Here is a 25,738-nt window from a genome sequence, read left to right on the forward strand (position 1 = left end):
GCACAACCAACCCTGAGGGTTGAGGGGGAAGAAGGAATTTTCAAAGGAGGAATTTTCTGGAAATAGAACTTTGGACCAGGGGCCTCCCAGCTTCTCCTTTTCCCACCCTTCCCCATCTCCTGCTCTCAAACAACCGCCTCACTAGCTAGTTGGTCAGGAGAACTAGTCAGATGTTCCTTCCCATTTTCAGACTGATCATTCAAACTCAAATCTCAAACGTCTTTCTTCACCTCTTCCCACACAACCCGAAGGATTTGTAAGTCTAGGAAACCAAAGAATAGTTTCATCAATAAATCAATTTATTTAAAAGAATATGTTACAATTAATTACACTAAGTGACATTACCAAACAATTTTAGAGTGGTTAGCTCTAGAACAAGGAATGAAAGAAACACTGTTAGCCATTATGTGTCTGTGTATTTTCTTTTCACATTTCTTAAATCACAAATAAAAAATACAAGATACTGCAGTGAAAATACAATTAGAGTTTCTCTCAAATAAATTAAAAGTGTGCATGGTCTGGGGAAAACTGAAGCCCTGCTCACTGGCTTACAAAGGGGGATGTGATATAAAACTGGTGTCCAAGTTTAGCAGTTAGTTGGCCAGTGCCTCCACCCACATCATCCCCTCTTCGATTCTGTTCTTCCCCAGAGCCTTAAGCTTCCCACACACCCTAGATTACTGCTGAGGAGTGAGCTGACACCATCCTGTATGAGTGAGGCCTGGCATGATGTGCTCAGGTTTAGGGCAAGAGGAGGGCAGGAGGTGAAACCGGAAGATGGGGAACTAAAGATGCGCACCCACTGCCTCTGCTATCTGAGTATTTAACCACGTCACCCTCCCTCCAAAAGGAAGCTAATGTGACACAGTGACTCTGGAAGGAACCTAGCGGTATGCTGGGGTGCAAAAGACCAAATGGTTTCTACCGCTGAATCAATCCAGCCAGAGAACATGAAGCAGAGAAGGGAGGGCACAGTTGTCCCTCTAGGTCTGGAGACTTCGGGTCACCCAGGATGCAGTCCCCTTTAAGAAAACTGCCTTCAAGAGCCAGGCCCCTAAGCTGGCAAATTCTGAAATGAAAGAGAGAGGTATCACCTCCTGTTAGAGCTGCTGCTCCAAGCATTGGGTTTGCAGATATAAGAGGGGATAACCCGAAGCTACTGGCCTGCGTAACTAAAGGATGAAACTGGACGGGCCAGGCACGGGGATGCTGAACATTTCTCTAATTCCTCCCTGAGAGCTGTCCAGGCCTAGGAGCTGCCCCGAGCACTCGCCTGTGCTGAGCTTAGACCTAGGGCAAGGGGAGGGCAGAAAAATGGAGAGTAAAATAAAAATATAAGGAGCAGAAAACCCAAAGCATGGCCCAAGGGAACCCTTTCTGCAGGGATAGGTGTCTCAGGGCCTGCATTTTCTCCTGATCCATAAAAACTCTGAGTTTTTATGGATAGAAACTCTCCGTTGGGAAGGGAGGACAACAAGAGATCAGAGAGATCCTGCTGGCTCTGCTGGGGCAAAGTAGGGGGAAAGGGGAGCCTCTCTATTTCCCGGAGACAAACTGCAAAAAGAGACTGAGCAGAAGACTCCCTGGGCAGAACCCTGGACTGAGAAAGGTGGTAGGGATTCAAGAAAGGAAGTGCAGAGCAAGGGGGAAAGGGTATCACACTAACACTGCTTCGTGCAAAGAAGAGCTTGACTGGATGGAGCTGTACAGCCACAGCGACCTCTGCCTCCATTGCAGGACGCTGCTGTGGGTGGGAGAGAAGGCGGCGCTGTCCTCCAGGGCTTCCCTGCTTTCCCCTTCTCACTGTAGCTGGGGCTTTGTTAGTGGTACAGCCTCAAGCAGGGGCCAAACAGGCTAACTACCTACAGGGCCCTCACCCAATCTCCAAGCACCAAGTGAGTGCCAGGTCAGAACGACACAGGAGCAGCGTCTATGCACGCTAAAGGCATCCCCGCTACTCTCACATCACAGGTCAGCATCTGGGCTTCCCACGGACTCCCGGATTTGTTCATTCCTCTCCCACTCTGAAGGAATAGGGGCAAACTGCTATTTTTAAAGTTTGAACGAAGCTGGTGCCAAAAGCCTCTTCAGCATCTTGGAGTGGGCAATCAACATACCTTCTTTCCAGGGTCCCTTGGCTCATTATTAAATTCATTTAAGCCAGAAGAAGTTAATTCTGTGCCAAAGCCTCCAAATCAGGGATCACGCCCTGCAATTTTAAACATTCAGCTTTCTTACATTTTGCACTCTGTGATTCCACCTGGGTTTGGAGAAGGTGAGGAAAGATAGGATGTCCTATATGATCCCACACCCCCTGGGGCAAGCGCCTGCCAAGACAACAGAGTGAGAGAGAAAGCAAAGTGGCCTCACAACAATCTGCAAAAACAAGTTACAAAAACAGAAACTTCAAACCACCCCAACACTGCTCAGTGGAGTCGACTACAACCAACTATGGTTGCCTCCCAGTTAGACAAAGCAAAAGATGCCATCCTATGGAGGTTTCTGCTTAGAAGGTAGAGAAGGAAAAAAGTAAAGAAGGCTCAAAAATGTTTCAGGTGCATCGGAGCCTGACTGCATCAGAGCTCCCAATGCAGTACCTTTGGAGGCTGGGGGTTGAGAATGTTGCTCTACCCCAGTCAGCCCTGGCCCCAGATCCTGGCATGTAGCTCTCAGGTCTCAAAAGGTCTAACTGCAAGATCAGATGAGGAGCTCTTTGAGGGACAAAAAGATTTTCCTTCAGGTTCCTTTTAATTCAAAGCTGAGATCCAACCCAAATCAACCATATTACTACTGCTCCTTCCTGGGTCCTCAGCTGGCTTGGACGGGGTATGGTTTGCCCGGCATGGGCCACCGACCCTTCCAAGTTTCCCCAAGGCCTTGGGGATGCTGTCAGATCCTTCCCCAACATGGGCGTTTAAGGAAGTCACAGAGAATGTAATAGTTATGGGTGGTTATTGGTCAGCAATGGAGTAGGGAAAAGCTTATATTCATAGGGACTTTCTTCTTTCCCTCCCCCTCCTTAAGTCCAATCTTTGTGCCTAAAGGTATCAGCTTTAACTCTGGTCCCGAGTACCATCCCTGCTTCAGAACGAGCGGGGAAATGGGAAATCATGACCACTAAGTGTTTCAGGTGTCTGTGGCGTCAACCTCCTGAGCCCGCCCTCCCCTTCATTCTAGGCCTGTTGAGGGAAACCATACAGGGGGCCCTCGGGAAGCAGGAAGATGTGGAATGTGGCTAAAAGCCATGAGTGGAAGAGACAGAGATGGACCAGGAAAGTTGTCTTGGAATCAAGAGAGACCACACCAAGTCTTTAGACTCTCGCTGCAGATCTGCAGCCTTGCTGCCCTTGAGAAACACACCTCTTTCTCCTCCCCAGCAGCCTCTTGGAAGATAAAGAAACTATGCTCCTTGCTCCTCAGACTCTATGGCAACCCATGATCCAGAATCTTCATTCAATACAAAAAAGGGGGGAAAAACCCAAGCAGGTTGTAAACTTTTCGAGTCCTTCATGAGGAGAGGTATTTTTCCCTGTAAATTTTTTTTTTCCTTTTTAAAGTTTGTTTCAAAATAAAGAGAGCAAGAGAGAAGTCATGAATTCTAGTGAAAGGTGTGTAAAAACACAAGCTAAAAAAGGTACTGCCATCAATATGAAATTTAAAAAGAAATATATATATGTATATACGTGCAGCTAATTTGTGTATATATAATTTTTACATACATACATATATATGCCTGAACAGTGCAAATGGATGGAGTTCATAGTTCCAGTTCTAAAAATATAGTACAAGGAGAGTCTGTTGGTATGAGGCCCAGTTGAAAAGACAAAGATACCTTTGGCGAGTCGGTTGGGCTTATTTCTTTTCCTGTCTTAACTCAGTTGACTCCTGGTGCTGACCCATCTGTTGTTCTCTACCAGCTCAATTCCAGAGATATGAAATTCAGAGGGATTATTAATAATATTTAGTTTAGGGCTTTTGAATATAATGACTTTTTTCCTTTTTCTCTTCTTTCGTGTTAATGGTTACTCTGTCTGACATGGGAGACGAAAGGGATAAGAGGATGAGGGTGAAGAGAAGGGAAGAGGGTAACGAAAGGCTAGGTGGCCACATCCCTCTGCTGTGACCTCGCCATCTGGAAAATGTTCTGAAAGGAAAAAAAGAAAAGAGTTACTGGGAAGCCTTAGGTGTCCTCATCTCCTCCCATCTAGAGACAACCCCTCACACAGAAAACGTATGACTGGATGGATGACTTGATCTGATTGGCCTCTTCACTTGATATAACTTTCCATCAAGAATCATAGCCTTTTAGAGTTGGAAGGGACCTAGGATATTAACTATCTGGTTCAGCCTTCCTGTCTCACAGATGAGGAAAGATGAGAAGACTGAGATCCAGGGAGGCTGATTTGTCCAAGATCACAGAGAGAAAAAAAGCTGGGAGAGAATCCAGATCTGATTCCCAGAGCCCAATGTTCTTTCTACTATACCAAGAATATAAATTTTCTTATTCCTGACTTTACCCTCTGAACCTTGGAAACATCTTCTCTGAGAGTAAGTAGCTAATTATTCTGAATGTTTTAAATTCTGTTCCAGCACTGGCATATACAGACAGCAGGAAAGCAGCAGCAAAAACCTTCTCATGCACACGCACTCCTGGTTAGCCTAGACAGACTCTTTCACGTCTCACCCAGTCAGAATGGCTAAAACTGAGGACAGCTGCCCTTCTGGGTCAGGAAGAACATGGAGGGCGACTGACAAAAAACAAGCAGAGGAGGGTGCATGAAGTCATGAGAGATGGAATAGCCTGTAGCCAATGGCCAATCTCTAGACGATGGAAGAAGGGCTTTTTGGCATAGTCCGTTTAGCGTCCAAGGCTAATAACCTCTCTGGAAGAAGATCCTGGCTCACATGGGATAACCAGTCTCTAACTAATACTCCTAGACAGATGGAGATGAGGGCCCCAGGTATTTGGCCACAGGACTATACATTTTAAACAAACAAACAAAAAAAGATAAAAAGGTCAATTCAAGATTGTTTAGAATTACCTCTTTTCTCCACTTGAGCTCGCAGAACACCCTCTCGAAGCATTCATGCATGTAATTGAACTGAAAAAAAAAACAGAGCAACACTCACTGGCTTCTCAAGACCAGGCACCAAAGGACCATGCCTTTGAACTCCTGCCCAGAGTCACCTTCCAAACTTGCTCAGCCTAGAGAAAAACCTTAACAAGCTCCATAAAACCCAGGCCTGGCTCATCTGCTATTCTCTGGCTCCTTCTAGTGGTTAACTGTGAGTCAAGTGGGATATGAAATTGCCAATCCTACTCAGGCCTAAAGGAAAGTCAGGAAGAACCTGGGGCTCTAGGATTCAAACAGATTCAGATCTCAAAACAACAGCTCTACAGCTCTCTCCATTTACGCATTTAGCTTAAGGAGAACTTTAAGCCCAATCTACTTTCCCCGTGCATGCTTCCCCAACTACCACTCACATATGGTGTGAAGATTTTAACCCATCGAGGCTTCTTCTCTCCTCGAGCATATTCAAAACAGAAGGCCATTCCTTCTTCATCTGTATCCCATCGTTGCATCTCATCCCATTCAAATGCTATTACCTGGTTCTAAACAACCGAGAACAAGAGCATAAGTTTGAGAATGCTGGGGAGCTTAGGTAAGATGGTTCTGAACCAGACAGCAGAAAAGAAATCAGTAGAGATGTCTACATCATTTCAGGGAAAAGACTGTGACAGAAGAATAAAAGTCAGTGTAAGCAGCCAGTGAAGGTGAGGAGCAGTGTAGATCCAGAGCCTATTTACCCCAGTCAAAACAGTCTTGATATCATTTCCCCCACAAGGAGGAATTAAAACATAGCAAGTGAGTATCAAAGTATTCCCGGTGTTCCTGGACCATGCCCCCTGACTTCCCAGCTACATGCTAAATGAACTCTCACCTCCAGCTGTCCTTCTTCAGTGCAGGCATGCAGTTTAAAGTGCGTGATGCTGATGGCTGTGATAACATGCCCCTTTCTCCTGGAGTCGCAGGCACAGTGGGGGAAGATGATTTCATTGTAGCCCTCACAAGTCCTTAGCATGTTGAGGTACTAGAGAAAAAAGGAAAGAGAAACAGTGTTACTATGGAACTACACCGTCATCAGGAGCTGCTGCGATGGCACACAAAAGAACCGAGAGAAACCTCGCAACCTGGAGACCTTGCCTCTGGTCTCACGTCCATTGCCAAGCTGGGACAGGGCTCCTAGATGATCCACTATCCTTCTAACTTCCAACTCCATACTTCCAACCCTGCTCTCTTTCTCTACTTATATATATAAATGAAGCCAGAAGAGACACCGCAACCAAGAGCCCTAGGACTAGAGGGAACTCACAATGCCATTTAGTCCAGCCCTCTATTTTCACTGTACCTAAGGGATGGAATCAAATCTATCCTTATAATTAAGGTAAGAGAGCTAATGTTTCTCATCTCTTCTCCAATCAAAAGTTAGAATGATCTCAGTGATGAGGATTAAGCTATCCCAAATCTCATATTCATAAAAAGTTTAAGCTGAAGGAAACTTTAAAAGTTAGTCATTTTACAGAAACTCAGAATAATAATGAGACTTGCTTAATGTCACAGGTAATGGTAAGTGGCACAACCAGGATTAGAAGCCAGGTTTAATTTCTAGGCCTCTGATCCTTTCTCTATTACCAACTAGTCCCATTTAGCCCCACTGCCCCTGGGTCTCCCGCATATATGTCTCCTTAAAAAGCATCTAGACCCAGAACAAGTGACATACGTGACCCTCACAGGTACAATGCGCCAAGACTGACCCAGAGAGGCCTCTGAACTCTTTGTCCCTTCTCCTCTACAGTTAAGGCTGGCCTCTCTCTTACTTAACTCACTATGTTGAGTTGAGAGGGGAGAGAGTAAAAGATAATGAATGGGAAGGAGAGAAGAGAAATAGGGAAAGATGATAAGGAAAAAAGAAGATGCAGGGACTCTGACCTGGTTTCCTCAGTGATTGCCGGGGAAACAAGCAAATAGTCTCAAGTCTGTGTGACACCCCCATCTGCATGTCACACAGGAAGAACAAGGCATAGTGGTGATGTGCGCAGAGAGTTAGAGAGAAGACAAAGGTCTAGCACCCTAGTTGATTTCACCTAGATGGGTACGGAGGTTAGAATACACTGGAGAGCTGCCTTCCGCCTCACCAAGAGAAAAGAAGAGACAGGCACAAAAAGGACCCTAGGCAACCTATGGCTCTGGTACCAAGGAATGGCACCTAAGACTGTCTCTACTGCCACCAGGGACTTTCCGGGAAGACCTAAGGGCCCAGGGGGAAAAAAAATTACACCACAGGCTCCCTTCCCTACTTTGTATTTACTTCTGCTTGGGTAAAATAATAGCAACTTTAAAGGTGAAAACTTATAAAGGGGTAGCAAGAACACAGGGACAGGGTCAATACAGAAGTGCCAAAATACTTCATTTGCATCATTTTTCTTCTCTGTCTCCCTCCATTACCCCATCCATCCCCCTTGACCATCACCCATCCTGAACCAGTGATAAACTGCTTAGGCCTTCTACTGGCACTATGAACAAAAATAAATCGCTGGCTACTATCTATACTTTGGTAAATATGACAGGCAGTGGATGATAGGAGAGAACTCTTCTGGGGTTATAACAAGCAGCAAACAGCACAGAGTAGTGATCAAGAGCCTGGGCCCAGAACGCCCCAGGCTTGAATCCTGGACCCATAACTTCCTAACTCTGTAACCTTGGGCAAGTTATTTGAACTCTAGCAAATTATTAAATCCTAGGAGCCTTTGTTTCCTCTTCCATAAAAAGGGAAATAATAGGGCTTCCCTGGTGGCGCAGTGGTTGACAGTCCGCCTGCCAATGCAGGGGACGCGAGTTCGTGCCCCGGTCCGGGAGGATCCCACGTGCTGCGGAGCGGCTGGGCCCGTGAGGCATGGCCGCTGAGCCTGCGCGTCCAGAGCCCGTGCCCCGCAATGGGAGAGGCCACAACAGTGAGAGGCCCGCGTACCGCAAAAAAAATAATAAATAAATAAAATAAATTTTTTTAAAAAAAGGGAAATAATAATAGCATCTATACCATACAGTTATTTGTGACCTTGAAAAGTATCTAGCATAGTACTTAGAACATAATTAGGTATTCAATACATGACAGCTTTAAAAAAAAATTTTAAAGGCTCCATTAAGGTAAGGTGTCATTGGGGAAATTTAAGGTTTTCCTGAGATTATCAGGTCAGGTAGTATTTCTCAGTTTTAAGTGGGCAATCTCTACATTCCTCGATTTGCAGAAAACATAGAGAAGAAATATTTAAAATTTTACATACATCCAAATTTCCAAAGGAAAGTTAATTTTTGTTTTCAAACATGTTTACATAAGGGTGTAGCTATGTACTTCAAACAAAAAATTATCCTGTCTATTCTCCTTTCATATTAAATTCTGAGTAGCTAAATATGTATCCCAAATTACCCTCCTTGACTTTATACCACTTAGATGATGGTGCACATCAGGCAAGAGAAGAGGACAGGTATGGCATGGGACATTTTATAAATGTTCAATGTTCAGCAAGATCGGTAAATACTGAAACAGGACGGTTATTAAAGCAGAGACAGTACTTAACAGAGCAAAACACTTTAGGTGAGGGATGGAGGTCCATTCTGGAGAACTCTCTGTTCTCCCAAACAACCTGCCAAGGGTCAAACCAGATCTAAAATTGAAATAAAGGCCTGAGAGGAAACTTGGAAGCCAACTCTCCCAAATTCCAAGGGTAGTGTTTCTCAAGCACCTAAAGTTGCAGACTCACTAGGGTGCTTCTGTAAAAATCTTCACAAATATTTCTAGGTCATACCCGTAGAGGTTCTGGTTTAGTAAATGTGAGGTGGGCTCCAGAAATCTGCATTTTGAGCAGGCTTGACAAGTGATTCCCATGCAACTGGGCTGGCAACTACACTTTGAGAAACACTGACTTCCACATAATACTGCCTTTTGTGAAATCATTAAAAATTATGTTGACAAACACAAACCCAGAAACTTTTTTTCTTTTTTAATAAGTTTATCTATTTTATTTATTTATCTATGGCTGTGTTGGGTCTTCGTTGCTGCATGCAGGCTTTCTCTATTTGCGGCGAGTGGAGGCTACTCTTCGTTGCAGTGCGCGGGGTTCTCATTGCAGTGGCTTCTCTTGTTGTGGAGCACGGGCTCTAGGCGTGCAGCTTCAGTAGTTGTGGCGCACAGGCTTATTTGCTCCGCGGCATGTGGGATCTTCCTGGACCAGGGCTCGAACCCACGTCCCCTGCATCGGCAGGCGGATTCTTAACCACTGCGCCACCAGGGAACCCCAAACCCAGAAACTTCTTATTTGTCAGTTCAACAATGGCAAGATATAAGTTACACATGTTCACTGCTTGTGTGAGAGTTGAAAAAAAAGAGAGAGGGACTTCCCTGGTGGTGCAGTTGTTATGAATCCGCCTGCCAATGCAGGGGACACGGGTTCAAGCTCTGGTCTGGGAAGATCCCACATGCCACAGAGCAACTAAGCCTGTGTGCAACAGCTACTGAGCCTGCACTCTAGAGCCTGCAAGCTACAACTACGGAGCCCGCGAGCCACAACTACTGAAGCCTGCGCGCCCAGAGCCCGTGCTCCGCAACAAGAGAAGCCACTGTAATGAGAAGCCCGTGCACTGCAACGAAGAGTAGCCCCCGCTCGCTGCAACTAGAGAAAGCCCACGTGCAGCAACGAAGACCCAACGCAGCCAAAAATAAGATAAATAAATATTAAAGACTTAAAAAAAAGAGAGAGAGAGAAAAAAGAAAAAACAAGTCTTATGTACACTATATTCTCAACCATCCTAATTTGAGATTCAATCTAACTTTGCAAACCGGTAAAAAACAAAAACATTTTGATCACACTGGGTATTACAAACTATGGCAAAGGTATGAGCTGTCCTCTGTATTCGGAGAGCAAGGGAACTTACACAAAGCTTATTTATCTGTTAACTTTGGAATATTTTGTCAAGATTCTACTTGAGAGCTAACAACCTGAACATCCCCAATTTACAGAAAAGAAACTGAAAGTGACAAGTTTGTGAATTGCTGAAGGTCTCACAGTGATCTGGCAACTAATCGTAGTGATACGGCCTAATCTCAGGCCTATCAACTGTGCTAAGTTGTTATAATGGTATCAAGACCTATGGGCTCTGAAGGGTCCATCTGAGGTGGTAGTTTCAATGTATTGACCATTGACTAGGCTAATGTCTTTGAACACTGATACCTGAATAAAACCCAAACTTTTGTCAGGGGGGAGGTCTTTAAAATAGGACTGCAGTATTATGGGGCCGGTACACACTTGTACACTGGCACTAGGTTTTCAAGAGAAGCATATTTTATACTCAGTTCAGATGACCCACGGGGAAACCTATCAATGTACTAACTGCACTTGTGTTCTTAACTGAGGATTACAAGATACAAACTTGAGTCTAAAAAATAATTTCATAATAGATTACTATGCTTGTTAAACTCAGATTTTCTATATTTTGCCACAGAACAACCCAAACCTATTTATTTCTCTAGCACTTTGCACTGTGCTTGGCACACACTTGGTGCTCAACAAATATTTTTTGTTAAATGTATAAATGGAAGCTAGTGTGTTTAGAGTGCTATATGTGCAAAGAAACAATCTGTATTCCATATTCAGAAGGCCTTATGAAATTACTTTGATTCTGCTGGCTTTGACAAAGGCAAAGAACTATTGCAGAGGTGGATAGCCCTTTTCAGTAGAAGATGCAGATGTGTTGGTCAGAATCATGCATTAATATATAGAAGACAATACCATTATCTTAAAGAAGAGGTGGAAGTTGAGTTTTAAAATCCTGTCTCCCACATAGCAAAATTCCCTTTACCAAAATTCTGCCAAGACTTTATTCTATTTTTTAAAAAACATTTTTATTTATTTTCAAATATTTATTTATTTATTTGGCTGCCCCGTAGCACACGGGATCTTCGTTGCCGTGTGCGGGATCTTTTTAGTTGAGGCTCTTAGCTGTGGCATGTGGGATCTAGTTCCCTGACCAGGGATTGAACCCAGGCCCCCTGCATTGGGAGCATGGAGTCTTAACCACTGGACCACCAGGGAAGTCCCAAAACTTAATTCTATTTAAAAGATTTTTGTGTTGTCTATTTCAGCCTGTTGGTATGCAGAACATTGGTGGATGGTTCCCTTTTTGTTACGTGAGTGATAAAATAACTATTCCACCTAGATATAAGACTATGAGCTTAAGTTCAGTGGCTAACTTGTTTCCATTCTTATTCCAATACAATTAATTAATTTAAAAAATAAATAAAATTATTTATTTATTTTTGGCTGCGTTGGGTGTTCGTTGCAGTGCGTGGGTTTCTCATTGTGGTGGCTTCTCTTGCTGCCGAGCACAGGTTCTAGGCGCACAGGCTTCAGCAGTTGTGGCACACCAGCTCAGTAGTTGTGGTTCACAGGCTCTAGAGCACAGGCTCAGCAGTTGTGGTGCATGGGCTTAGCTGCTCCGTGGCATGTGGTATCTTCCCGGACCAGGGCTCGAACCCATGTCCCCTGCATTGGCAGGCAGATTCTTAACCACTGTGCCACCAGGGAAGTCCCAATACAATTAATTTAGATAGATCAACATTCCCTCCTAAGAACTGCTCAGAAAGTACAAAAGAAATTCAAGTGACCTATCAGAATTATTACCAATGCAATTACTGCCTTGTGTAAAAACTGTACGAAAACTATTATGAAAAACTATAACTGGAAAATTTTCAACTATCTGAATTGGCCAAGAAAGAAGTTTTAAGATGATATGAGTGGAAGTTTTCATAAATGTTCTTCACAAATTTTATTTTTGACAATTTTCATCCCTCTATTTACAGCAGATACCAATTCAAAACTAATTTTGAAATATTCCAAGAACATCATAGGTAGCCCTCTCCAACAGAACTTTCTGTGATGATGAAAATGTTCCATATCTGGGCTGTCCAATACAGTAGCTACTAGCCACATGTGACTACTCAACACCTGAAATGTGCTAATGCATCGGAAGAACTGGATTTTAAATTTTATTTAAGTTAAATGAATTTAAAATTAAATTTAAATAGCCACATGAGGCTAGCAGCTATGGAATCAAACAACACAGCTCTAGGATATCATACTAACCAAATGCACTACTGAGCGTAAATGTTTAAGCAACTACACAGATGGGAGTTAGGAAAACAAATGATTTTGTGATTGCTAAATCACAACTAAAATAATTTCTAATGTTAAACATCCAAATATTAATTCTTACAGAATCTTATTTTTATCATATTAAATGTTTTACACATCTAATTTTAGGACTTTTTATTATCAAAAAGAATACTGTTTGGTTATTATTAATAATAAAGTTATATACCTATATATACCACAATAAGCTTTCTGTGTGCTAAATGGAGGAACACAATGGACTTTATATCAAGGTCTGTATCTCCCTCCTTCTTTTTAAATCAGTTAAGCCACTGACCAGGTTGTAAACATCTTTCAAAAATGACTAGAATAGGTTTCAGAGATAAGAAGGGGCATTTTCAAAAAGCACATGAAAAGATGCTCAACATCACTAATTATTAGAGAAATGCAAATCAAAACTACAATGAGGTATCACCTCACACCAGTCAGAATGGCCATCATCAAAAAGTCTACAAATAACAAATACTGGAGAGGGTGTGGAGAAAAGGGATCCCTCTTGCACTGTTGGTGGAAATGTAAGCTGATGCAGCCACTGTGGAAAACAGTATGGCAGTTCCTCATAAAACTAAAAATAGAACTACCATATGACCCAGCAACTCCACTCCTGGGCATATATCTATACAAAACCGTAATTCAAAAAGATATATGCGGGCTTCCCTGGTGGTGCAGTGGTTAAGAATCCGCCTGCCAATGCAGGGGACATGGGTTAGAGCCCTGGTCTGGGAAGATCCCACATGCAGCAGAACAACTAAGCCCGTGCGTCACAGCTTCTGAGCCTGTGCTCTAGAGCCCGCGAGTCACAACTACTGAGCTGGTGTGCCACAACTACTAAAGCCCATGCCCCTAGAGCCTGTGCTCGGCAACAAGAGAAGCCACTGCAATGAGAAGCCCGCGCACCTCAATGAAGAGTAGCCCCCACTCATCACAACAAGAGAAAGCCCGCACACAGCAACAGAGACCCAACACAGCCAAAAATGAAAATAAATAAAATAAATTTATAAAAAAAAATGCACCCCTATGTTCATAGCAGCACTATTCACAATAGCCAAGACATAGAAACAACCTAAATGTCCATCAACAGATGAATGGATAAAGATGTGTTACATATATACAATGGAATACTACTCAGTGCTATAAAAAAGAACAAAATAATGCCATTTGCAGCAACATGGATGCAACTAGAGATTATCATACTAAATGAAGTCAGAAGGAGAAAGACAAATACCATACAATATCACTTATATGTGGAATCTAAATTATGACACAAATGAACCTATCTACAAAACAGAAACACAGACACAGAGACCAGACTGGTGGTTGCCAAGGGGGAGGAGGTTGAAGGAAAAATGGAGTGGGAGGTTGGTGTTAGCAGATGTAAGCTTTTATATACAGAATGGATGAACAACAAGGTCCTACTGTACAGCACAGAGAACTATATTCAATATCCTATGATAAACCATAATGAAAAAGAATATTAAAATGAAGTATGTGTATATGTGTGTGTGTGTATATATATATATTTTTATATATATATATATATATATATAGCTGAATCACTTTGCTGTGCAGCAGGAATTAACACAACATTGTAAATCAACTATACTTCATTAAAAAATATTGAAAAATAAAATCTATAAAACAATAAATACTGGAGAGGGTATGGAGAAAAGGGAACCCTCCTGCACTGTTGGTGGGAATGTAAATTGGTATAGCCACTATGGAGAACGGTATGGAGGTTCCTTAAAAAACTAAAAATAGAGCTACCATATGACCCAGGAATCCCACTCCTGGGCATATACCCTGAGAAAGCCATAATTCAAAAAGAGACATGTACCACAATGTTCACTGCAGCACTATTTACAATGGCCAGGACATGGAAGCAACCTAAGTGTCCACTGACAGATGAATGGATAAAGAAGATGCGGCACATATATACAATGGAATATTACTCAGCCATAAAAAGAAACGAAATTGAGTTATTTGTAGTGAGGTGGATGGACCTAGAGTCTGTCATACAGAGTGAAGTAAGTCAGAAAGAGAAAAACAAATACCATATGCTAACACATATATATGGAATCTAAGAAAAAAAAAACACAGTTATGAAGAACCTAGGGGCAGGACAGGAATAATGACGCAGATGTAGAGAATGGACTTGAGGACACGGGGAGGGGGAAGGGTAAGCTGGGATGAAATGAGAGAGTGGCATGGACTCATATATACTACCAAATGTAAAATAGATAGCTAGTGGGAACCAGCCGCATAGTACAGGGAGATAAGTTCAGTGCTTTGTGACCACCTAGAGGGGTGGGATAGGGAGGGTGGGAGGGAGACGCAAGAGGGAGGAGATATGGGGATACATGTATATGTATAGCTGATTCACTTTGTTATAAAGCAGAAACTAACACAGCATTGTAAAGCAATTATACTCCAATAGAGATGTTTAAAAAAAAAAGTGTGTATGTATATATATACACACACACACACACACACACACACATATATACATACACACACACACACACACATATACATATATGGCTGAATCACTTTGCTGTGCAGTAGAATTAACACAACATTGTAAATCAACTATACTTCAATTAAAAATATATCGAAAAATAAAATCTATAAACAATAAATGCTGGAGAGGGTATGGAGAAAAGGGAAGCCTCCTGCACTGTTGGTGGGAATGTAAATTGGTACAACCACTATGGAGAACAGTATGGAGGTTCCTTAAAAAACTAAAAATAGAGCTACCATATGACATAGCAATCCCACTCCTGGGCATATATCCGGAGAAAACCATAATTCAAAAAGATACATGGACCCCAATGTTCACTGCAGCACTATTTACAATAGCCAGGACATGGAAGCAACCTAAGTGTCCATCGACAGATGAATGGATAAAGAAGATGTGGCACATGTATACAATGGAATATTACTCAGCCATAAAAAGGAACAAAATTGAGTTATTTGTAATGAGGTGGATGGATCTAGAGTCTGTCACACAGAGTGAAGTAAGTCAGAAAAAGAAAAACAAATACTGTATGCTAACGCACATATATGGAATCTAAAAAAACGGTACTGATGAACCTAGTGGCAAGGCAGGAATAAAGTGTACCATATTAAGTAAGATAGGAACTCTGTACTATCTCCTTAGTTTTTTCTGTAATATGAAACTGCTATAAATTCTGTCAATAAAAAAGTAAAAAAAACAAAAAACAAAAAAAAACTAAAAATAGAACTACCATATGATACAGCAATCCCACTCCTGGGCATGTATCTGGAGAAAACCAAAATTCAGAAAGATACATGCACCCCGATGTTTACTGCAGCACTATTCACAATAGCCAAGACACGGAAACAACTAAATGTCCATCAGCAGAGGAATGGATAAAGAAGATGTGGTACATATATACAATGGAATATTACTCAGCCATAAAAAAGAATGAAATAATGCCATTTGCAGCAACATGGATGGACCTAGAGATTATCATACTAAATGAAGGAAGTCAGGAGGTGAAAGACAAATACCATATGATATCACCCATATGTGAAATCTAAAAAATAATACAAATGAATGTATATACAAAACAGAAACTGACTCACAGACTTTGAAAACAAACTTATGGTTACCAAAGGGGAACGGTGCGGGGGAGGGATAAATTAGGAGGTTTGGGATTAACATATACACACTATATGTATTAAAGTAGGAGGTTTGGGATTAACATATACACACTAACATATACACTCTATATTTTACTATATGTAAAATAGGGATAAATAGATAATCAACAAGGACGTACTGTATAGCACAGGGAACTCTACTCAATATTCTGTAATAACCTATATGGGAAAAGAATCTGAAAAAGAATGGATATATGTATAACTGAGTCACTTTGTTGTATATCTGAAACTAACACAACTTTGTAAATCAACTATACTCCAATATAAAATTAAATTAAATAAAAAAAAGAGATAAAAAGGGGCATTTTATAAAGAGATTATGGGGACATAAACCTACCATGACCATTTTCCTTTGTTCATACAGCTTCTGTAATTGGTAGGATTTTTCCTCTGCTTTGATGTAACCTTTTTTCACATCATCAACAGCCTGTCACCAAAACAAGGCAGGGAAGAAAGAAATGTAAAAATTAGTATCAAGTACATTCTTGATAAAAATAAAGAGACATAGATTCATTTTCACAATAACTCTTATCCATCTGGTTATCACCAGTAAACTCTGCCACATGGGTATATTTACTGGAATAAGTAGTATTTAATGAGTGTCTGGTATGTGCTCAAGGATTGTTCTAGGCACGTGAGGGATCTGGTTTCTCCTGTAAAGAGATTTAAATTCTGGTTAATTTATACATGAGAAAGAATTACAGAACACTGCAAGATAGTATACAATACTGTATTAAAGATAATAGTGAAGTAGCAAAAAATGTGTGACATAGATAGTAAGTGATACATGCAGCCAGAACAGGAGAGCTTATTGCTAACCGTAGTTATCAAGGAAGTCTCGGTTGGACCTCAAAGGAGAGGTTGAATAGAAGAAACTACAAGCTAAAGTCAGGAAACAGGAATGGGTTTGACCTTAAATACATTCAGGAGACAGACTTGCCTGATTTGAATAAAGGGTACATGTTAGGGGACAATGAAAAATAATTCTGAATGGGTAGGTTAATAGGGTATGAAGGATCCTAAAGAGCAGGCACAGGAATTTAGACTTAAGGAGAGTAGAGAGCTAAAATAAATAATAAAAAAACTGTTGTTATTGTTGTTTTTTAAGAAAGATTGATCTGTATATGACTGCCCAAATGATTTAAGCCAAGGAGAGAATGAAACAAGGGAGATCAACGATGTTGTGGTACTTTAAGCATGAAATGAAACAAGACCTTAATCTAGGGTGGTAACAACTGGAAGAGAGGAAGTGATAAATCTGAGACCATGAACCGAAAAACTTTCAGAGAGGACTTGATACAGGCATGAAGGTACCCAGATATAATATTCTAATATGCTAATTCTAAACTATTCCTGGTTCAGCCATATGAAACATACGTCCCCTTTCCAACCTTACTCTACTCCTCCACTCCAAGAAAAACGTAAAAAATCTAATGGAAGGGAAAACTGATCTTTGGAAGGAAAAAAAGAAAAAGAACAAATAGAACCATTTGTCTAGGGCATTCAGGATCTAACCTCAGTGAGTTACTGAAAGGACAACTCTACACAGACACCAGGCAGGGGTCCACTTGAATCTTTATCAGAAAACTGCTGATTTCCTTAAGGCAGAAATCATTCCCCATAGTCTTTTAAGGGAAAATATTTGCATAACAGAATGAATTCAGGACTGAAGTTAAGAGACTAGTTCAAATTCTAGCTGTCACCTACCAATATGCACTTGAGTAAGTCACTTAAACCCTCTCAGTCTGTAAAACAGGAATAACATTCATCTTGTAGGTGGACAACAAAATGAGATAAAAGATGTTAATAGTTTTGTAAAGTATATATAAATATATATAAATAGTTACTATTACTATCATTTATATTAGCATCATTTAGCTGTTAAAATTCCTCTAAGAACCACACAAGGATATTAATATCCTGCCTGGGACTGCCTAATGGAAAGATTATGCCAGTGTCTCCCCAGTCCTAGCCGTATAAGCAAGGATTCACTTAGTCAGAGGATTATATTCACAGAGGCGATGCTCAATAAGAACTGCCACCAATGTCCTGAAGAACCTGAACATTCTGTTGTTTATCACCAAAAGACTCAGCTGCTCCAGGTCAAATTTAAATCAGTTACTGAAAAGCTGGGAGAGAAGTAAAGAGGGAAAACAAACAAATGAATACTGGTTTATCTATTCAGTTTCCCCAATACCTAGAACTGTGTCTGACTAGTAATAGCACTTAAATATTGATGAATGTTTCCCCAGGGCAGAGGTGGGTCATCTACCCAGAGTGAACATCTACTCCAGCAGCTCTAAGTGACCTATTTTCACATGGGGCAGTAAAAATGTTCTCTCCTCACTCATTTCTAATCAAGATTATACTGCTTGACTAGCCCTGAGTGAAAAACATAAATATTACCACACTAGATTCCTTTTTCCCTTAATTAAAAAATTTTTATTAAGGTAAAAGACATACATAATTTTTTAAAATGTGTATTACTAAGAGGTGCCTAATAAAAATAAGTCTCCTGATTCCACAGCCTCATTACACAGATACTTTAAAGCACTGTAAACAGTTTTTTGTGATATTCCTTTCATAATTCTAAATGTCATGCCTATGCTGCTAATTCCTAACTTATCAATTTTAGACAATGTTGACTTGCTGTTAAAAATAATAAGTTTTAGGGACTTCCCTGGAGGTCCAGTGGTTGAGAATCCATGCTTCCACTGCAGAGGGCATGGGTTCGATCCCTAGTCAGGGAACTAGGATCCCACAGGCCACACAGTGTGGCCAAAAAAAAAAAAAATAATAAAATAAATAAATAAGTTTTAGCTTTCTTATACCACTCCTACACTCTCACTTCTTCTTCCTTCAACACCTCAATAAAAATTAAATCAAGGGCTTCCCTGGTGGCGCAGTGGTTGAGAGTCCGCCTGCCGATGCAGGGGACATGGGTTCGTGCCCCGGTCTGGGAAGATCCCACATGCCGTGGAGCGGCTGGGCCCGTGAGCCATGGCCACTGAGCCTGCGCATCCGGAGCCTGTGCTCCGCAATGGGAGAGGTCACAACAGTGAGAGGCCCACGTACCGCCAAAAAACAAATTAATTAATTAATTAAATCAATAATGAGTATTGATTATTGTAAGCATGTAAACATTGTTCACAACTAAATCATGTACTGTACCAGGGCTTCCTCTCTTGTACATTTTTTTTTTCCTCTTAGGTTAACTGCCTGTTTGTTTGTAACCTTCCACATGCCTCTCACCAATTCTTCCATGATAACCAAAGTCATGTTGATTCATTCAAACATTCATTTTCTAAAAACTGTTGACTGTTCTCATCTGCTGTGTCTCATCCTCTTCTCTTTGCAGGTTTATGCCTCTTAAAATCCATTAATGTTACTTTAGTGAGCTTTCAGGAAGAAGCAGTTTAAAAGTATGTTTAGTCTGCCAGGCTTAGCCAGAAATTAAATATATCCTACTATGGATTTTGACCTTATCAATTTTTTAAGGAAAAGGCACATTACTATCATTATTATCCAGTATTTCATCAATTCTAAGGTGCACATTTTTTCACATTTTATTGTTCCTAAAATTGGGATGCATCTTATAATCAACGTGTGTTGTTTAATTGGTAGCTTTTTTCTCTTGGCAGTACATAAAATACTAGCGCATCTTACAACTGATGGCATCTTAGAATTGACGAGATGCATGAGATATTCCCAACATCAACATATGATACAAAAAAATAACTAAAATTAAGTGAGGGAAAAAATTTAGTATTATTTTCCAAAAGGCACAACTGTTTACCTAGTCAATCAAAAAAATCATTTGAGCTGTTGTGCACTGCTGGGAATGTAAAATGGTACAGCTGCTATGGAAAACAGTGTGGCGATTTCCTCAAAATTTAAAAATAGAATTACCATATGATCCAGCAATCCCAATTCTGGGTATATTAAAAGCAGAAGTTTGAAGAGATATTTACATAACCATGTTCATGACAGCATTATTCATAACAGCCAAGAGGTGGAAGCAACCTAAATGTCCATCCACAGATGAATAAACAAAATGTGATATACATGTACAATGAAATATAATTATTCAGCCTTAATAAGGAAGGAAATCCTGTCATATGCTACAACATGAAAAAGCCTTAAGGACATTACGCTAAATGAAATAAGCAAGTCACAAAAGGAAAAATAACGTATGATTCTACTTACATGAGATACCTAAAGTAAGTCAAATTCACAGAGTGTAGAATGGTAGTTGCCAGAGGTAGGGGAGGGGGAAATGAGTTGTTTAATGGGTAGAGTTTTAGTTTTGCAAGATGAAAAATTTCTGAGATTCCACTGACAATAATGTGAATATATTTAACACTACTGAACTGTACATTTTAAAATGGTTAAGGGGGTAAAAAAAAAAGTATTAAATTTTAAATATGTTCAGTTTATTGTATGTCAATTATACCTCAATAAAGTTGTTTAAAAAATGGTTTGAAGAAACAGAAGAGTTCAGAAAAGTTGTTGCATATGAGATACTGCTACAAAAATAACAGCTTTTCTTTCTATATACCTAAGTATTTTATTTTTGCTTTACAGTTTTATAATTCAAAAAGTAATTTCACAAGCTCTGCTTTGTTTAAATTTTGACACTGATTAAAAAAATGTGAGGTACTACTATTACCCTTTAATAGATCATAAAACAGATCTCAGCAAAGCTATGTTAAGGATTTACCCAATGGAGAGCTTGTACTTGAACCAGATATTCTGACTCCTGGTAAATAATTACTCCGTTCCAACAATACAAAGAAAAAATATCCCATTCATAATTGTAATAAAAATATAAAATACTTGGGAATAATTTAAAGGGGCATATGTGAAACATAAAATGACAGAACTTTATTTGGGGAAACAAGATGAGATGAATAAAACAGAAACTTTATTTGGGGAAACAAAAGATGAGATGAATAAAACAGAAACATCATACATTTAGTTGGGAATACCACATTTAATAAAAATAGTGACTCTTCTTCAGTTAAACTATAAATTTAACAAAAACCCAATTAGAATTGTAATGGGATACTTTATAAAGTGTTATGAAATGGGTTAATTATTTTCAAAATAATTTTAAAACAAAATGTTTAAAAGAAAGTAAAAAGTAAGGATAGTATTCTCTATGTGGCTCTGCTAAATTCATTATTTACAGTCACAGCAGTACAAACACTGACTATTAATCTAACAAATATTGTAATTTGACTATAGTAAGAAGATAGGACAGATGAAAAGGTACGAATATGTAGTGGAGTGGGGGAGGAAATGGAGCTAAAGTCCCATCTTCAATAGCAGGTAATTAAGCAATATTGCTTGAATAGGAAACATCAAGTAGGAGTAATATAATCAAATTATAATAGAGGTATGGAAGTAAATATAAAATGAAATAAATATCCCATATTCTTGGATTGGAAGAATTAATATTGTTAAAAAGGCCATACTACCCAAAGCTATCCACAGATTTTATGTGATCCTTATCAAATTACCCATGACATTTTTCACAGAACTAGAATAAATAATCCTAAAATTTATATGGAACCATAAAAGACCCAGAATTGCCAAAGAAATCCAAAAGGAAAAATGACAAAGCTGGAGGCATAATCTTCCTAGACTTTGGACAATACTACAAAGCTACAGTAATCAAAACAGTGTGGTACTGGCACAAAAACAGATATATGGATCAATGGAACAGAATAGAGAGCCCAGAAATAAACCCACACACCTATGGTCACTTAATCTTTGAAAAGGAAGCAAGAATATACAGTGGAGAAAAGATAGTCTCTTTAGCAAGTGGTGTTGGGATAGCTGGACAGCCGTGTGCAAATCAATGAAGCTAGAACACTCCCTTACGCCATGCACAAAAATAAACTCAAAATGGCTTAAAGACTTAAATATAAGACATGACACAATAAAACTCCTAGAAGAGAACATAGTCAAAACATTCTCAGACATAAATTGTAGCAATGTGTTCTTAGGTCAGTCTCCCCAAGGCAATAGAAATAAAAGCAAAAATAAACAAATGGGAGCTAATCAAACTTTTAAGCTTTTGCACAGCAAAGGAAGCCATAAACAAAACAAAAAGACAACCTACATACTGGGAGAAAATATCTGCAAACCATGCTACTGACAAGGGCTTAATTTCCAAAATATACAAGCAGCTCATACAACTCAATAACAAAAAAATAAACAACCCAATCAAAAAATGGGCAGAAGATCTAAACAGCCATTTCTCCCAAGAAGACATACAGATGGCCAATACGCACATGGAAAGATGCTCAACATCGCTAATTATTAGAGAAATACAAATCAAAACTACAATAAGATACCACTTAACACCAATCAGAATGGCCATCGTTAAAAAAATCTACAAATAACAAATGCTGGAGAGGATGTGGAGAAAAGGGAACCCTCCTATACCTGTTTGTGGGAATGTAAGTTGGGGTAGCCACTATGGAAAACAGTATGGAGGTTCCTCAGTAAACTAAAAATAGAATTACCATAATACCCAGCAATCCCACTCTCGGGCATACATCTGAAGAAAACTCTAATTTGAAAAGATACATGCGCCCCAATGTTCATAGCAGCACTATTTATAATAGCCAAGTCATGGAAGCAACCTAAATGTCCGTGGACAGATGAATGGATAAAGAAGATGTGGTATGTGTGTGTGTATATACACACACTCACACACACACACACACAGTGGAATATTACTCAACCATAAAAAAGAATGAAACAATGCCACTTGCAGCAACATGGATGGAGCTAGAGATTATCATACTGAGTGAAGTCAGACAGAGAAAGACAAATATCATATGATATCATTTATATGTGGGATCTAAAATATGACACAAATGAACTTCTTTACAAAACAGAAACAGACTCACAGACATAAAAAACAAACTTCATGGTTACCAAAGGGGAAACAGGCTGGGGGAGGGATAAACTAAGAGTTTAGGATTAGCAGGTACACACTACTATATATAAAACAGATAACCAACAAGGACCTACTATGTAGCGCAGGGAACTATAGTCAATATCTTGTAATAAACCGTAATGGAAAAGACTATGAAAAAGAATATATATGTATAACTGAATCACTCTGCTGTACACCAGAAATTAACACAACATTATGAATAAACTATACTTCAATAAAATTTTTTAAAAAGATGAAATAAAACAAAAAACAAGCTAAAAGAGATGAAATGGTTGCCTATGAGAGGAAAAGAAGTGGGAATAACTAATATTTTTCATAATAACCTGTGTAGAACTATTTGATACTTTAAGCTCTATGTATGTATAATTGTGATGAAAAATTTTTTGAAAAAGAACATAGCCCCATAATGTTCATTTGTTATTGCTTTAAAAAATAATAATAAATACATTTTGAACTCCAGGATATCCCCTTATTAAACTTTTTTTTTTTTAATGGCTTTATTTATTTATTTTTGGCTGCGTTGGTTCTTCATTGCTGTGCACCGGCTTTCTTTAGTTGCAGTGAGTGGGCGCTACTCTTCAGTGCAGTGTGAGGGCTTCTCATCACGATGGCCTCTCTTGTTGCGGAGCACAGGCTCGAGGCGTGTGGGCTTCAGTAGTTGTGGCACACAGGCTCAGTAGTTGTGGCTTGTGGGCTCTAGAGCACAGGCTCAGTAGTTGTGGTGCACTGGCTTAGCTGCTCTGCAGCACGTGGGATCTTCTTGGACCAGGGCTCGGACCCGTGTCCCCTGCACTGGCAGGCGGATTCTTAACCAGTGCACCACCAGGGAAGTCCCCCCACCTTCTTAAACTTATCTTTTGTCAAAATGGGACAGAACATTTTACAAATTTAACTAAGATCCAGGAGACAAAACAGCTTACTCAAGGATTCACACTGTATTGGCAAATGACCACTACATACAAACAGAAAAAGAAATCAGGCCTTTCCAGGGAGATCAGTTCACCCACCTGATGAAAGAAGTAGGTAACAGCAAGGTCATTGTCATTTAAGAGGATTTCTTCTTCTGTCGTAAAAAGCCACTTTCGAATGGTTAGGCAGGTGCCTGGCACAGCTGATGTGTAATTCTGGACGTAGAGTTTATGAGGAAATTCATTAGGTGCCAGCTTACGTACTAAAGAGAAGACAAAGCAAAGAAAGCTAGAGTGAGAAGACATACAAGGCATCTCCCTAGTATGAACTGTGTAAAGCAGACAAGAATGGAAGTTATCATTAACCAGCACATCAGCTTAGTTCCATCCAGGAGCTCTGCCTTGGGACCACAAAATATCAATTTGCCTAGCCAAATCTACGCCTTCTAATATGACTGGCCAACTGAGCCTCAAGCTAACTGAAATCTTTCACCTGAATGACATGCCTTTCAGTTAACATGCTGACTTTGCAGACATCAGCTACTCCAAAGTCAGTTAAAAAATCTGATCCATAACTGAGTTAAGTTACAGCAATGTCCACTGAACATCTTTACAGCAAGCCTCCCCCTCTTACCCAGTTATGGTGCATTCAGAGTCTCTCATGTGGCAGTTCTCAATGAACAGCTTTTATTGTTAAGAGCTGAAAGGCTCTCCACATCCCCCCACAAGTCTAGACATTTACCAAAGAAAAGTGACTTCTGGGTAGCCTTACTTCCTCTTCCTAACAATACTCAAGCAGTATAAAACACTACCACTTTTAATTTCTATATTGTTTTTCTTTAAAAAGGCGGAGTTTTCTTCTCTTGATGTTTACTTGGCTTTATAACAGAGCAAAAGACAGATTTAATATTTCCCATTTTATTTGTTAACTAAAGCTTAGAGAAGAAGGTAAGATTAGAATCCAAGTGTCCTGGATCCTTAGCAATCCTTTGTAATATTTATATCTGCCTAGTTAGACTGTAGAGATTTGGGAAGACAATAAACAATTGGGAGATAGCTGCTTTAGGGGGCATCAAAGTTGTTCTACCTTGACCTGGGATGGCAAGGCGACTCAAATCTACCAAACTCTCTCCCTTTCCGGGATGAGGAAGTTCTGATCAGTCAATATTATCTGTTGTTTCTGGCCTTAGCCCTGTACATATATGATGTGGAAAAGACCCATAAACCGTAGGAAATCTGTCATTTAAAGCAAGCCTTCCAACTTCCTCCCCTTTGTGGTCTCAGTGCAACTATCCCTAGCTTTTATAAAAGAATATATAAGAGAAAATCTCTGTCACAGTGCAATAAAACTTCCTAGGAAGAGGATATCTGTTTACACAAACTTAAACACCGGGTTGGCCAAAAAGTTCGTTCGGTCTTTTCCATAAAATGGCTCCAGTAGTGCTTAGTTGTCTTTAACTTCATTCGAAACAGACTGTATTGTGACAGCTATCATATCAGCATGCATTTAAAAAAACTTATCAAAATTGGTGAATTTTTGTATAGCCATTTTAATATTGAAGATGGAAGAAAAAAGCAACATTTTCGGCATATTATGCTTTATTATTTCAAGAAAGGTAAAAGCGCAACTGAAACGGAAAAAAAGATTTGTGCAATGTATGGAGAAGGTGCTGTGACTGATCAAACGTGTCAAAAGTGGTTTGCAGGACTTCTCTCGTGGAGCGGTGGTTAAGAATCCACCTGCCAATGCAGGGGACATGGGTTCGAGCCCTGGTCCAGGAAGATCCCACATGCCACGGAGTAACTGAGCCCGCGCACCACAACTACTGAGCGTGCACTCTAGAGCCCAAGAGCCACAAGTACTGAGCCCGCGTGCCACAACTACTGAAGCCCGCCCGCCTAGAGCTC

The 25,738-nt window shown here is 40.0% G+C and overlaps 1 protein-coding gene across 1 annotated transcript in view; it reads right to left on the reverse strand.

Annotated features, from left to right (window-relative positions):
- Positions 1-278: 278 nt before the first annotated feature.
- The window catches only part of SNX27 (sorting nexin 27), an 85,510-nt gene continuing 60,050 nt past the window's right edge, over positions 279-25,738 (reverse strand). The window contains exons 7-12 of the mRNA XM_030846483.2: positions 23,930-24,093; positions 16,287-16,376; positions 5,944-6,093; positions 5,486-5,614; positions 5,043-5,102; positions 279-4,144 (exon numbers count right to left, since the gene is read on the reverse strand). Of these exons, the coding sequence (XP_030702343.1) occupies positions 4,097-4,144; positions 5,043-5,102; positions 5,486-5,614; positions 5,944-6,093; positions 16,287-16,376; positions 23,930-24,093 (641 nt within the window). The 3' untranslated portion in view covers positions 279-4,096. The remainder of the gene's footprint in view (positions 4,145-5,042; positions 5,103-5,485; positions 5,615-5,943; positions 6,094-16,286; positions 16,377-23,929; positions 24,094-25,738) is intronic.

This window comes from Globicephala melas, chromosome 1, assembly GCF_963455315.2.
Source record: "Globicephala melas chromosome 1, mGloMel1.2, whole genome shotgun sequence".
In the NCBI taxonomy this organism is placed as follows: Eukaryota; Metazoa; Chordata; class Mammalia; order Artiodactyla; family Delphinidae; genus Globicephala; species Globicephala melas.